Source organism: Fulmarus glacialis, unplaced genomic scaffold, assembly GCF_000690835.1.
Source record: "Fulmarus glacialis isolate BGI_N327 unplaced genomic scaffold, ASM69083v1 scaffold49931, whole genome shotgun sequence".
Classification (NCBI taxonomy): domain Eukaryota; kingdom Metazoa; phylum Chordata; class Aves; order Procellariiformes; family Procellariidae; genus Fulmarus; species Fulmarus glacialis.
Window position 1 is genome coordinate 3,595 of NW_009193101.1, and position 13,897 is coordinate 17,491.

Below are 13,897 nucleotides of genomic sequence, written 5' to 3' on the forward strand. Positions count from 1 at the left end.
GGTTGTTCTTCCGCTCCGCCCAGTGCTTTCACTCCCACCAGCTCCCATTTTGAGCTTGTGTTCAGTTTTTCCGGATGTGCTCTTTGCTTGTGGAAAGAGAACTTTCTTTTGTCCATACAGAATATATGACACCCAGGAAGCAGCTGAGGAGGGAGGTGAAACTTCTTGCTGATCCATTTCACATCACTAAGCCAGTTACAGATGTTACGTGAGTTCAAGAAGTTTCTATCTCAGAGGCCTCTTCTATGAAGTTAGCAACAGGACTGAGGAGCAAGAGTGGAAACAGTTTATACTCTCCGTTCCCATCGTCCGAGAGGAGAGGTGGATCACCCGTTCCCAGAGCATCCAGAGGCTCAGTCTGGCTTGCTGGAGCTGCTAGCGGCAAGACAGTTTCACTGCCTGACGGAGGATGAAGAGCAGGTTTCTCCTCCAGGGGTGGCAGTAGAAGGTCTTTCGGATCCTCCGTCTTCCCTGCAGCTTCACTTGAAGGTAGTTCTTCAAATAATGAAAGCAGAGGATTGGCCCTGTACTGTATCAGCTGCATATCTGAGGGAAAACAAACAGTTTAAACTCCAGGCTCCTGTGTCACATAAGTGAAGGCTCTTATTCAAGACAAGGAAAACTGGAGAGGCTGCTTCAAAACTTGGTTCACTAAAGAAAACCATATAGCTGAGCTCTGACAGACTACATCCACGGCTGCAAGAGGGGAGTTAAGACTCCCCTGTCTGTTAAGATCAATATCTGAAGCACGCTTCAAGCCCCTAATACATACAGCATGCAATGGCAACACTGAAGTAGTAAAACGAGTAGCACTGCATTTGTGGGGGTCGTAGCCCATATAGGAGGTATTTCCACAATGACATTTGCAGTTCTGCTCCCTATTGTGACACTCTGTCACATATAAGAAAAACGGTTAACACCGACATGGGGCATAGGATGCGGCCTCTTAAGATTGAAGCACAGCTTCATCAAGATCAGTGAAACATTCCAGTCTTCACAAAAATTTTAAGCCCAGACCAAAGAAGGAGATAAACCATATTACAGGCTACAAAAATTCCATTTCAACACACAGTTTTGGAAGAGTTTGGAACTGTCACAGATCTCAGCGTTTCTTCCTGCCCACCTTTGCTTCCTGCTGTTTCTTTCTCATTTGCTCCTAGATCTTCAGTGCTCTCTGCCAAGTTTGCAATCTGAAGCAAAATGGACAGAGAGTAAGACAGAATGCTTAAAAACAAAACAACATAAAAATCCAAGTCTTCACTGACTGGTTAACAAAATTAAAGGTGAAAGGAGGAGGGAAGAGAAAGGAAACGGTTGGCCAACGAGCCCACTGTTCACATGAGGGCCACCAAACAGGAGCTCTCAGAAGAAGGCATGGTGAAATACAGACAAACTTAACTTACTAAAACCAAACAAGCTTCTGACTAGCAAATATTTATTTTGCCTTCCAAACCAGAAGCTTTATTATAGTCTGTCTTGTTGGAATAACACCATTAAACATGATTTCATCAATACAATTAAATTTTGCAAGCACTGCTTGAACACAGCTGCATTGTGGTCTAAGCTCTTACGACTGGCAAGTCCTAGTTTAAATATTATTTCAGGACTACAAAATAAATGACACTTGCAAGGTTTTTTTTTTAACATGAGTCAATTTTGGGAACTGGACCAAGAGAAGTAAATTTGCACTGAACTTTTGTATGTCCTCTGAGGAAATTCTATACAGCCATGTTCAGAATAAATACAGCATATTACATTATGTTTTTCATTTAATACTTTTCCTTCAGTCTTCAGACAGACTGAAGACACACAATGTCATCTGAACTATAACCTAACAGACCTAGTTATCATGGGAATCCCTGAGGTGAGGAGAAACAAGCCAAGAAACTGTTCTCACACACTTAGACAAAAAAAAGACAAGATGTTCTACCCTCCTCATTTTAAATAGAAGGTACAGAAGTAATAGATAGGAAAAAAAAATTCCTCAAAAGAGACAGCTGGTTCAACAGACACCAGTTTGTTTCCCTCTTCCTTATGTTCTCAGGCGTATTCAGAAAGCAAAGAACATGTTATTCAAAGCAAAGTGACAGTTTAAATCAGCCCACTGAGTGTATTACTGCAGCTAGGAACATAAGACTTGAAATTATCTTGAGAACCCTCTTAAATTCATATATACCAACAATGATAACTGAAAACATTGAGTCAGATAGATAAAATGGCAGTTTCATCCTGTGCTATCAATCCAGTCCCTACCCTCAAATTGCATCAGTCAAAATTTAGCTCTCAGCATCGTATTAACCCTCCCCATCATAGAAGCAACTCTCACTCTTACATTTTCCATACCAGGGGAAGTTTCCATCAAACTCATATCCAGGGCTGGTAGCTCAGGATTAAATGTCTGAAAATAAAAACAGACCGTATGTCATACAATAAGGTTCTTAAAACAAAACTTCGGAGAGCTCCTGAAAGGACAGCAGATTCCAGCGCACCACTCCATCCGCTGAAGCACAGGGAAGGTGGCTCCTCCACAGGCCCACAGCAATGTACTTTCAACTCGTGGCAGTAAACTGAGGTCACAGGAGAAGAAAAGGACACGATACTTCCCAGTGATTCCAGGTATATGGCTGAGGATGTGATGATATATGACAAAGGCTTCAGAAGGAAAAGAGAGTCCAATTTTTCCCTTTTTTTCCCCCCTTGAGTTATGTATAACAGAAATACTGTATGAACTGAAAAAGGCTCTCAATGTTACCTTGTACCTTGTTAAGACTCCTAGAATGACTATGTATCACTCTATCCATAACTCTGCTTTTCAGGATTTTCCCCCCTCTTGCCCGTTACAACATGGAATAAGAGAGTAAAATTTCATAATGCAACCTAATCAGTATTTTTCAGAAATCAGAAAAAGTGAAGAGACACTCACATCGCTGAAAGCTTCAGAACCAAAGTTATACTGCTTCCCAGATAACATTGCTTGAAGCTCTTCAAGGCTGGCATCAATGCAATTAAGAAAATCCTGAATTTCTTCTCTAAAAAGACAAAATTATATAGTACTGTAAGAAACAGTCAGCAGTTAGGGCCTTCTTTTGCACCACAAAGCAGGAAAAACTCTTGGAAATAATCTGCAAACCCCTCAGTTATTACAGCTGTGGGGCAAGATGAGAGCCAGACTAGGTTGTTCACAATCCAGAACAGCTTATTGCCAAATGCATGAAACTGCATTTCTGTATCACTTTTCACGGTCCAACTCTTTGAAGGACAGGTACAAGGAAGAGTATCTGAACAGCAAGTATAATAATAGCTATCATACCAAAAAGCAGTTCCTCCTTCCATACCTACTTCCTCCTTCATTTTAGTATCTTTTGAATGTTCTCAGATCCCAGCCTATATACCAATCTGTTTAAACTAAGGTCTGATGGCTTTCACCTGGGGACAATAAATGATAATAAAGGGCTGGAAATAATCTGGATTTGAAGAAACACTACCTACTTTGAGACATCAGATTCTTGCCAAATTGTACACGTTTCCACGGACAGTGGGCAGGATACAAGGGACAGTGAATGAAGTGGAAAGGAAGCTGCATGCACAGTGCCAGTACTGAACTTCTCACCGTGCTGCAAGCTACCTCCTATGCCGGAATACTTAGCTACAAGCAACAGACAGTTCCAAGGCATTGCCCCACATTTTGCAGTGCCAGTGGGGTAAAATATCACAGGGCCTTCAGATTACACGAAGTGCTGTGACACATCATCTCAGTACTTCCTACCTGGAGCTAACCACAGCAGAAGAGCTGTCAGGAGAGAGAACTAAAAGTTGTTCCTTGATCCAGCTCACCCTGCAGCCACAGAAATGACTGCACTGCTAAAGCTTGGGGCCAGTGCAGAGCTGGGAACTGCTTAAGCAGCAGGGCTGCTGAGTGTGAAACCACAGCCCGCGTGATTTCGATCCCAGGGGTGAGTCTGACCTGACAATGCACAAGGGAAACGAACCTTTGCAAAAATGAGGGGCAAAGAAAGGAAGCAACGGCGAAACAACATCAGACTACTACCAAGAAAAATCCAAATCCAGTTCTCAGAAACAAAGCAGCACATGGTGCCTTCCTGAAATCACTACCCTTATCTGCTGTTTGGCAGCACTTGGCAGTGCCAGTAGTGGCCATACAAGGGCTGATGTGACAGACTGACCCCAGCAATCCTCCCACTGAGACATCAGAAATCAGGCACACTCATTATCAGAGATGTGGCAGATGAACTTGCCCTGCTTTTAGTCTATGATGCTAACACTTGTCTTTTTCAAGACCCACTAACAAAGAGGCAGAAAATTCAGTTCATCAATGACATTTAAAAAGCTAATTCACTATGTTCTGCTAAACACATCCTCTAAAACTTTGACAAGATGGCACAAGATGACAACAGCATAACAGTTTCCAGAAAAAAGTTAATACCTGTCCAGTAAAGGATCATTTTGGTTTCCAGAGTTGTTCTCGTTCAAGATGGAGTCAATCATTGACACTGGGTCTTCTGGAGCATTAGGTTGTGCAGAATGGAGTTCCACAGCAACATTTCCTATTTCATTGGACTTGCTGACATCATTTATATGAACTGGTGGCATAGGTTCTGCACAATTTAACTCATTTGGCTGCAATACTTGACAAATAGGTAAGCCAGGATCCAGAGCTGCCTGTGGCTCTCTAAAATATGACCCAAAGAGAAACAACACACAGGAGAATTCATCAACTGTATTACTACTCATTTCACATTTTGTATCTCAAATCTTAACACGTAATAAGGTCAAGCCAGTCAAGAGTTCAAACAACCAACTGGTCTTTAGAAAAAGAAGAAAAGCGCCTTCCTAAAGGCAGATGAAGTATCTCTTACTACAGCTTATACAGATAGCATGTATCAAAGCAAAACACCCCATTTTGCCAGGCCAAAAGCAGCAAAATAGTATTCAGAAATTAGGTAAGAGGGAAACTCCTAACATTGTGTCTCTGGAAAGAAAAGATTTCAAATTTGTCCGTATTTCACTCTGGATGTTAACAACTAAATGGGTTTTCACAAGCATCTGATGCCACACAAAAGAATGCCTTCCCTTCAGTTATGCTTAGCATAGTATTAGCAAGAGTAGTACTGAAACTGGAGATAAAGCTATACATCTTGGTTTGTTTATTAGTAACCTATATATGCATTCAGGTCCCTGTTCAGTTGAAAAGTTAAGTATGTGCTTATTTGTTGAATGGACAGAAAAGCCTCAGCAAATTAAACTTTAAGTGCCAATCAGCCTGATAGGTCTTCAGGCACTCCTGAAGAGACATGAACTCTTAAAAAACTTTGCTGACCATGACCAATGCTACATGCTGTAGAAAAGACAGCCTACAAACAGGCCTGTCATGCACAAATAGAGTTAAAATTCAGAGAGGCTGTTTCCCGGAATTCATATTGATCGCTTACACTAACATAACCTAGTTAACAACCTAAGCATAAATAATTTCACATCCTTTAAATGTACCTGACTTTGCCACTTGTGTGTGCCACAGCAAGGAGACCATCGGTGGCATTTTCCAGGGTATCAGTGATATCTCGAATGATGAGACCTGTACCATTTCCATCCTCATCATCTGCATTATGTTCCGAAAAAGGCATCTGAAGGATACAGCAAACAGAATGAGTAAACCAAAAGGTCTGACTTCTTTGACGTTGAAGCTCCATTCTTCTTGCAGCTTCTCTTTCTTGTTCGGATTTCATCTTTGACTAGTTGTACTGATTTGCGTGATTTTACAGACAGAGCAATGCTTTAAAGCTGCCCATTTCAAAATGGAGTGCATTTGATTATAAGATAACAGTATTAATGGTTATAAGGAAGACTTCGAGATCACTGTATATCATCCTGTCCAACCCATTGTCTCTCTCCCTGGGAAGACTTACTGCTTGGCCACTCTCCACAGGTATGCGAACATACTGACGACTGTATTTGGAAGGTGAAGCACCTGCAGCATCCGTTAGAGACCTGAGACAAAACACGGCTTTAGTATATAGTTCCACAGCAAAAAGCTGTAGCAATGCCAAATACGTGCAGTAATGGTAAGAACAATCATTCTTCCACTTATTTTGAAAGAGTTACCATTTCTGATAACTGTGCCCTTTGAAATTTAAAATGTATAGTATATTCTCTTCCCACCCATTCTTTCAGTGATAAAGAAGAGGAAGTCTTTACTTCATGCTTTATTCAACTTCCATCAGCTTTCTCAAGTTTGAATATACAAGTGATAAAAATATTCTTTGTACACTTTAAAAAAAGTATCTTGCTTCTAGAAGCTGATTGATCCCTAGAATTCACATCTGACACCGATCTGTGACCTATCCAGTAATTACCTTTTTCTTTTGACCCCAACAATATAATTTCCTCGCATCAAACTTAGTATAAATTGAAGAATCTAAAAAGGAAAAACAAAACAGCAAAAACAAGTGGTCAGCATAGCAATCCTAATATTAAATTATTAATTCAGATTTTACTATAAAATTATGTAGTTATGTGATTGAAATCAATAGGTAAATTAAAAATCCATTTGTGTTCATGTCTTAAAAACCAAAATGATAATTACAAATGTCATTGAAAAATTATCCCACTTGGGCAGGTGTTTTTTGATTTCCACCCCCCCCCAAATGTAATATAGCACCACAAGTCACTAGAGGACTCCAGACCAGAAACAGCTGAGGAATAAACCAGAGAAAATTTGTTCCAGTGCAGAAGCTCCTATAGTTTCTGGGTTCCAAGTTGACTTCTTGAGTAGTCTAAGTCTGTCTTGGTCCAAGATCCTTCAGACTCCATTCCATGTGCCTGCAATCTCGTTTTAGGCTCCTGTTACCATGCACTGCCTTCAGCCCCACGTTTACCCCAAGTCAGTTTGATTTCCTGATTTCTCTCCAAATAAGATTCACTGAGATTTCAAACACATCGAAATCCTTTTTACTATTACTTTTCCTTAATATTTTGCTCATGGTTCTTTGCTGTGCTACTTCTGGGACACTAGGAACTGTGAACATTTTCTTTACGCTGTATTAATATAGCCTGTTCAGCTCTGTGTCATTTGTCATTCTACATAAGCAAAGAATGCCATCAAGTATCACAGAGGCAGGAATAAGGATGGTAGCACTGAAGATGCTGCAATGGTACCTTAGACAGCAGCTTCTGTTGTTGACTGTGCTTCTGCCTTAGAACTGCCACTTCTTTCCACAGGGCCTTATTTTCTCTGCAATGCAGAATAAATCAGAAGACAGAGGATGAACAGAGTTTACTTTATATGTTTTAGTTTTACAGCTTTCAAACTTTCACAGTACCTTGCATGACCAATGGCAACATTCCTTCCGTAGATAACTAATAATCAGTTAACCCGATCCACTAGTATAAACTCTGGGTTAAATTAACTCCATTTTCCATCAGGCAGGACCAAACACTCACTAATAAGGACATTCTCAGCCTTGCCTTCTCCACCAACAATCTTGATCTGAGGTATTCCTTCAAAGCCTCAAAGCCTTAGAATAAAGCCTTGATGTTTGGAAACAGGCTGAGTGTAACACAGACCACCTCAGAACAGTTTCAAAGTTTGTGTTTGAGGGTTTTTTTGTTTGTTTGTTTGGGTTTTTTTAAAGGAACAGAGGGAGTGGAGTGAAGGTATCTCCTGAACTTTGGTTGATACCTGCTTGCATACCAATGATCTGAATGAATTACCAGTGCCTATACAAAAAGGATCTGAGGGAACATAGATGAGAACGTGCGAAGTCCACTTAGAAAGAAAACCAAAGACTAATTGTCCCTCGCTGCATCTCACCCTGTTTTGTGTTTAGAAAAGGAAATGCTTTGGTCGCCCTAAAAAACTACTACAGGTGATGGCAACCAAAATGAAATCTCAAGATAGTCAACAAACTCCCAGTCTTAATCTCTGGTCTGTAACTGAATTATAAAAACAAACAAGATTCAGAAGGTATGTGGGGTGGAATGGGGATTCTTAGAAAAAAAAAATAGCTTCACCTGTTTCCAGTTCAAATGAAACCCACATTTAGAGTCAGGCTCCATTAGATATAAGCAACATTCAATGTGTAAGTGCCTCTGAAACAGACGGAGTCTACCTCTTCATGTTAGCCAGTCTGACATCCATGTTGTTCTGCTGTTCTCTCATTTCCTGGACTTCAGAGAGTACTTTGTGCAAATCCTCCGTACAGACCTTGAGATCCTCAGTTCTTACTGCAGATACCTAAAATAGGACCAGATTACACATGTTTTATTATGAACAGTGCCTTACATACTCCTTTCTACAGGAACAGTGTAGTTAGTCTGCAGAAGAACAGGTACAAACTCCATTAAAAGATTAGGTAACACTATAATTCTTATGTATCACAAAACACCGTAATTCCTATAGTCCTTAGGACAGTCTACACCGTGAAAAAACCAAGATGTCAATGAAAACATGAGATTAGCACTTTGTACATGTAGACAGTAGATTCACCATCATAATTCATGATAAAAACCTACCACTGATTGAAAAGGCCTTCCCTAGGGATTTCTCTCTCTACAGGTCTGGTGACAGCTTGCCCTCTAGTGTCAAAGAGTAAGACACCAGCCAAAAAAACCCCCAGAATTGATAGTGGAGTAAGAACAAGACGATCACATTCCTTTTACGTGTGGGTAAATCTGCCAGCACAGGAGTAACAAATTTCCATTAAATTACTGGAGGGTGGCAGGGCGAAGTTGCCTAATTAGATGCATCCTACTCGATTGGAAAATTTGTCCCACACCACCTGAGTTGCAGATTCCCATACTGGTGTTTCCTCTATTACCTCTCTGCTCAGTGACATTCCAAAATTATGGAGACTTGTCTCCAGAAAGTCAGAGTCCAAACTGCTCTTCTGCCCAGAGCAGAATCCATGAATGCCACCTCTTCAAACGATGGTGGAAGAGTCATCAGAAAGCAAAAAGCTCCCTCTCTCCTCTCCATGCTTCCATATTCAAAATTTTCCAATTTCTTCAGCAACCCTCTCTGCGATGGTGGCATTGATGGCTAACATACAATTCAGGATTTTGAAAAAGATAGGTCTGGTGCATCACACGTCTGAATGACATGTCCAGGTTTTGTGGGCATAATTTTTAAAATCATTTAGCCAAATACTGCCCATAATTGAACCAAATGGAGTTGCACCAGATAACCACCAGATGTCCCTTCCAACCTACAGCATGCTATGATTCTTATTATTCTACTAACTTCCAAGAGGGAGGTGAAAACATCTGAGATTGGCCCGCTGAAGTGCTAGATAACTTCCATGCAGGTTGGCTCACAGATACCGTTTTTTCAAAGGAGAATGGAACAGTCAGAAATGGACCTACAGAGTTATAAAATAACATCCCATCACTTCATGATGAAACAGAACATAATTGTTATGTAATCACTCCACAGAAATAACTACCTACCTTCTTAACACAATCCAGTGTAACAAAGGATGGACTGAATGGCCTGACAGTTCTCCTCTCTGTCCACGTTTTTAGATGCTTCGCTATTCGTTGCGGATACTACCTTACGCTAAGGTACATGAGCTGTATCCCAAATGAAATACATGGCCGTCTGATTTCTCTTCAGCATACCACCTCTCCATGGGGAAGACACCCAAAAGATGCAGACAGCAGGTGGAAATTTCAAATGCAGTCAGCCTGCCTCTCAAAAAAGGGCCAAACTAAAACATTCTGCCCAAGTGCAAGGAATTGCTCTCTTCAGAGTCTCTAACTAGATAATAAGGGTGTCAAGACTGAAGCACACCATCAGAGCTAACACTAAAAGGGAGTAAGTAAAGGAAGTCCTGCATTCAAACTTGTGTTCCTATTAGAGGCTTGAAATCCAGTTTATAGCAAGTACTGAAATGTGACTCCATTCCAGATGGCAAAGAGCAAGAAAAACTAATGGATGTTTTGCAAAAAATCACTAATATTTCCTGTGCAACAAAGAGTATGTTTCACCAACCTATTCAACAGTTTCATATCAAGGTCCTTGGCACTAACTAGAGCTTTTTCTTTCCATCTAGAATACTCCACCCAGTGCAACACTCCTGGGATACATGGTGCCATGCATTATGTCATCAGCTGACTGCCCCAAAATACCAGAAAACAAGGTGTGCAAGCCAAGGCAAGTTAGCGATTACAGCATCTGGGAAGAGCACAGGCCTGAGTCAGAGAAGCAGCTGTACAACTATATTTAATCGATTGTGATTCTGAGCAGAGACAGCTCAGTGAAGAATCAATCAAAACACAATTGTGACTCTCAAGCCTACCCTGTGCTTTTATTAACTTGGGCAATGTAGCTACCACATTATGACATTCTAAAGAAAAAATTCTGCAGTTCAAATGTCAACATGATGTATCATGATACTCTCTTTCTCTGGCAGCCAGGATATTATGGGCTGTAATGTGCCAATAGAGGATAAATATCTGTGCAGAAACAGGTCAGACAAGGCCTGAATGTACAAAAGAAAACTGGAAAGCGCTAATAAAGATGTAGCTTAGCAGCAACATAGTTTTGGAGGAACAACGTAATTTATGCAAACTCGCCCAAATGAACTGATTACCGATGCTCTTGCTAATTTTCAATGAGCACCAAACAGGAACGTATTTTCTTTTACTTCTTTCACTTTGTGACTCTTTCTAACTCTGCTATGCTGGCAGAATTGAAGACCATGGTAAGCTGTAATCGTGTATATGAACTCTGTGGAAAAGGGCTCTAGTTTGACAGCTATGAAGAATGTGGTCCTGCTCCAGTGCATTGCTAAACAACAGCAGGGTGTGTTTTGTCTAAGAGCTGGCATGAGGAGGCCAAGCCAAGCATTAGCCTGGCATTCAGGAAGGAGTTACAAAGGCTTGCATCATGATGCACAACCTTGGTTCCCATGGAATTTGTTGGCTGTAAAGTGTTTGAAACCCCCAGACATGCTCTTGATAGGCTACTTTTCATAACACAGTGAAGTAAATACATGATTAGACTGTACCTTGCGCTTGATGTTTTCCAGCAAATGTGCCTTCCCTTGCTTGAAGAAAGGGTGTTGGAACTCAATGACTGAGCTTTTCTCTGCTGTAATCATACCATTCTCCAGAGCAATCACCTTCCTGAAACCATCTGTGGAGAGGTATTAACAAAGTCATTTCTTTCAGGGCAAAGCTGACTGTTACAATACATAGCTAAAGACAACCCCAAGCCACTGAAATACCTACAGCACTACAGTTACTGGAGCAGAAACTATGAAAAACAGCCAAAGTAGCTTTTCTTTGGTGCTCAATGATTTGACTGCTCCAATCTTCACAGCTAGAGAACACGCCCACAATACCATCAAATGACCTTGCAGGCTGTACGAACAGCATGCATGGCAGAGGCCAGCTAGGGTCTGCAAGCAAGACAGTGATGTCCAAATAATCACAGAAGTTAGTTAGAAATGAGATTTATGAGGACATCTTGAATAAAATCTTGTCCTGGTGGAAGCAGCGCAATGGTGCCCCTTCCTTTTCATGCTTATAATCCCAGACAAGTACATATCAAAACAAATGCTGTCATGTACCACCAGGGTCTGCAGAATAAAGTAAGGAAGAGAAGTTAGTTCTCAGCCCATGCAAACACGTGCACGCAGAGCACTTTCTCCATACCAGAATGCCTGCATGAAATAAGACATTGCCAGCTCTATTTCCATCACTGCTTCAAGTACCACAGGGTAGATGCAAGATACAGTTGACAGACCAATCCATATCTCTCCTCGTTCAAGTTTTTAACTTAGTTAATGTATTCCAGTTTCACTGCACCCCAACAGCGCTATCATTAGAAAACTTTACTTGAAGCTAGGATAGGTCCAGCAGGAAAAGGAGGCTGCCATCGCACTGCATGTCTTCATAGGAATACTTGCATTTTGGCATTTACCCTTGTTACAAGGCAACTGACAATTGTTTGTCTGCATTATCCTTCGACACTCAAGTGATGGAGCCTCAACACTCGACACAAACAGCAGCATCCACCCTGTGTCAAGAGGCTAAATGTACGCTTTCTCTCTCATGTCTGACAAAATCTAAATAGGCATCAGCTCTAGAGAGACCAGGCAAACCTATGGGGCAAGGACAGAGAGTTCCTCCTCCCCCTTACTCCGAATGGCAATTCTAAATAAGGCGGCCATCTTCTATGCAGTTTGTACCTTCACTCAGCCCATAAGCTATCTGCTGCAAACCAACTATTTCTGCTGTGTGTTGCAGCCCCGCACATTGTACTATATCTTTGAATTACCACTTCACTCCAGCTTCTTCTGCCTGTCCAAGTTGTACGTGTGTTAAAGAATGTATGCTACATGATGCTTAAAATTCGAGCACAGAAAACATGAGAAACTTAGTCCAGCTTGATCCATCAGCGTGACTAATCTTGTTTCAAAACAGCAATGCAGGCAACAGCATGATCTAGGCAATTTTTTTTAATGTACTAGATGCATGGGTGTAGATACGGCCTTTGTTCTTCTAGGTATGCATAAGTTTGCTGTTACCATTAACACTACCACTAGAGCCCAGTGAACTCTACCCAAGCTTTAGGTACCAGCACATGAAACAGTATTTTTACGGTCATTGCTCAAAAGGACTCACAGCTGAAACACAGAAAACAAAGACTAAGCCAAGCTCTGCTGTTATTCTTTTCTTTTCCAAAGCAAATTCAAGACCAGAATTCAGGTTTTCAGGGATGAAGGACCTGCCAAGTCAATTGGTTTGTTTAAAGAAATTCAAATCGATGCCAAGTAGCAATGAACTTGGCAGAAAGAATACATAAGAACAGCTGATGCTTACACATGTTAAGCTGTCGTATGAAGCTGGAGATATTGTTGTGTTTGAAGTACTTGGGGAGTAGCTCCTTGGCAAACCTCTGCTCATCCAGAATGCAGAAGTTCTCACCATTCTAGGAAACAAGTCAGAGAACAAGCACAATTTTTCTAAGGTGTTGCTCATAAGTCAAGACCATAAATCAACAGAGACCGTTCCTACAACAGGGAAGGGCAAAACACTTAGCAAAGGGAATTGTCTGTCTGAGCACTTCTGAGTACTTCGGACTGTACTAAAAAGTTTGAATCCAAAAAGGTAAGTTACATGGAACTTCTATTGAATGGGGGATTTTTTTAAAGCCCTGAAGTTTTGATCTTAATCCAAAGAAAAATCGTTCTAAAAACCCACGTATCTGCTGCTCTCTCCGTCCACAGGAAACATAAATATCGCTCAAGCACAATGGAATTCATGCCACAAGAGGGCTTTTATCTCCCTTGATCAGAGCTCGCCCAGCTCCTGACGAGATTCTTCCACTGTATGTACTATGTCACCACTAAAAATAGGCAAGTAGCATTGCAGAGTTACTAAAAGTTCAGACAACACAACCCAGCGGTGAAAAAGGGTAACTGTGACACAAGCAGTTTCAGATTTATCATATTCTCAAGTTCAAACTTCCTGAAACTGGGCAGGTCTTTGTATCACTTTTATGCTGTTCACAAAGAGAACAAAAATATTATGTTTCTTCTCATCCTTGCCTTCGTAAAGGCCAAACCTCTGAAAAAAGTGGAGAAAATCCTACGGATTGAAAACTGACAGGGGACAAAATTAAACGCCGTGTTTGTGCCAGATGTCTTGCTAGGCTGCCTATGGTTGTAATGTCCCATGCCTGAAGGCACACGGGACCAGCAAGGCCTATCTTCCTCATCTCAGGAAGAAAAAATTAAAAGTTAATTACTTCTTAAAGCGTTTTTTCTACCGAGCGCCACCACTTTGAGCTAATGACACGCAGCGAGAGGTTTTAACACTCGGATGTGCCCGCTGCGCACGGCCAGGCCACGCCGACGGTAACGGGGCAGCACCC

General features: G+C 41.2%; 1 protein-coding gene across 1 annotated transcript; it reads right to left on the reverse strand.

Annotated features, from left to right (window-relative positions):
* Window positions 1–214: 214 nt before the first annotated feature.
* LOC104072509 (heat shock factor protein 3-like) lies at window positions 215–12,952 on the reverse strand (the record flags this gene model as incomplete). Its single annotated transcript, XM_009587317.1, has 12 exons — window positions 215–546; window positions 1,124–1,190; window positions 2,333–2,398; window positions 2,924–3,029; window positions 4,445–4,690; window positions 5,509–5,642; window positions 5,925–6,006; window positions 6,372–6,433; window positions 7,174–7,249; window positions 8,127–8,251; window positions 11,025–11,152; window positions 12,844–12,952. Coding segments are annotated over 12 exons (1,533 nt in total), but the record flags the coding sequence as incomplete, so codon positions are not given.
* Between the last annotated feature and the right edge of the window lie 945 nt (window positions 12,953–13,897).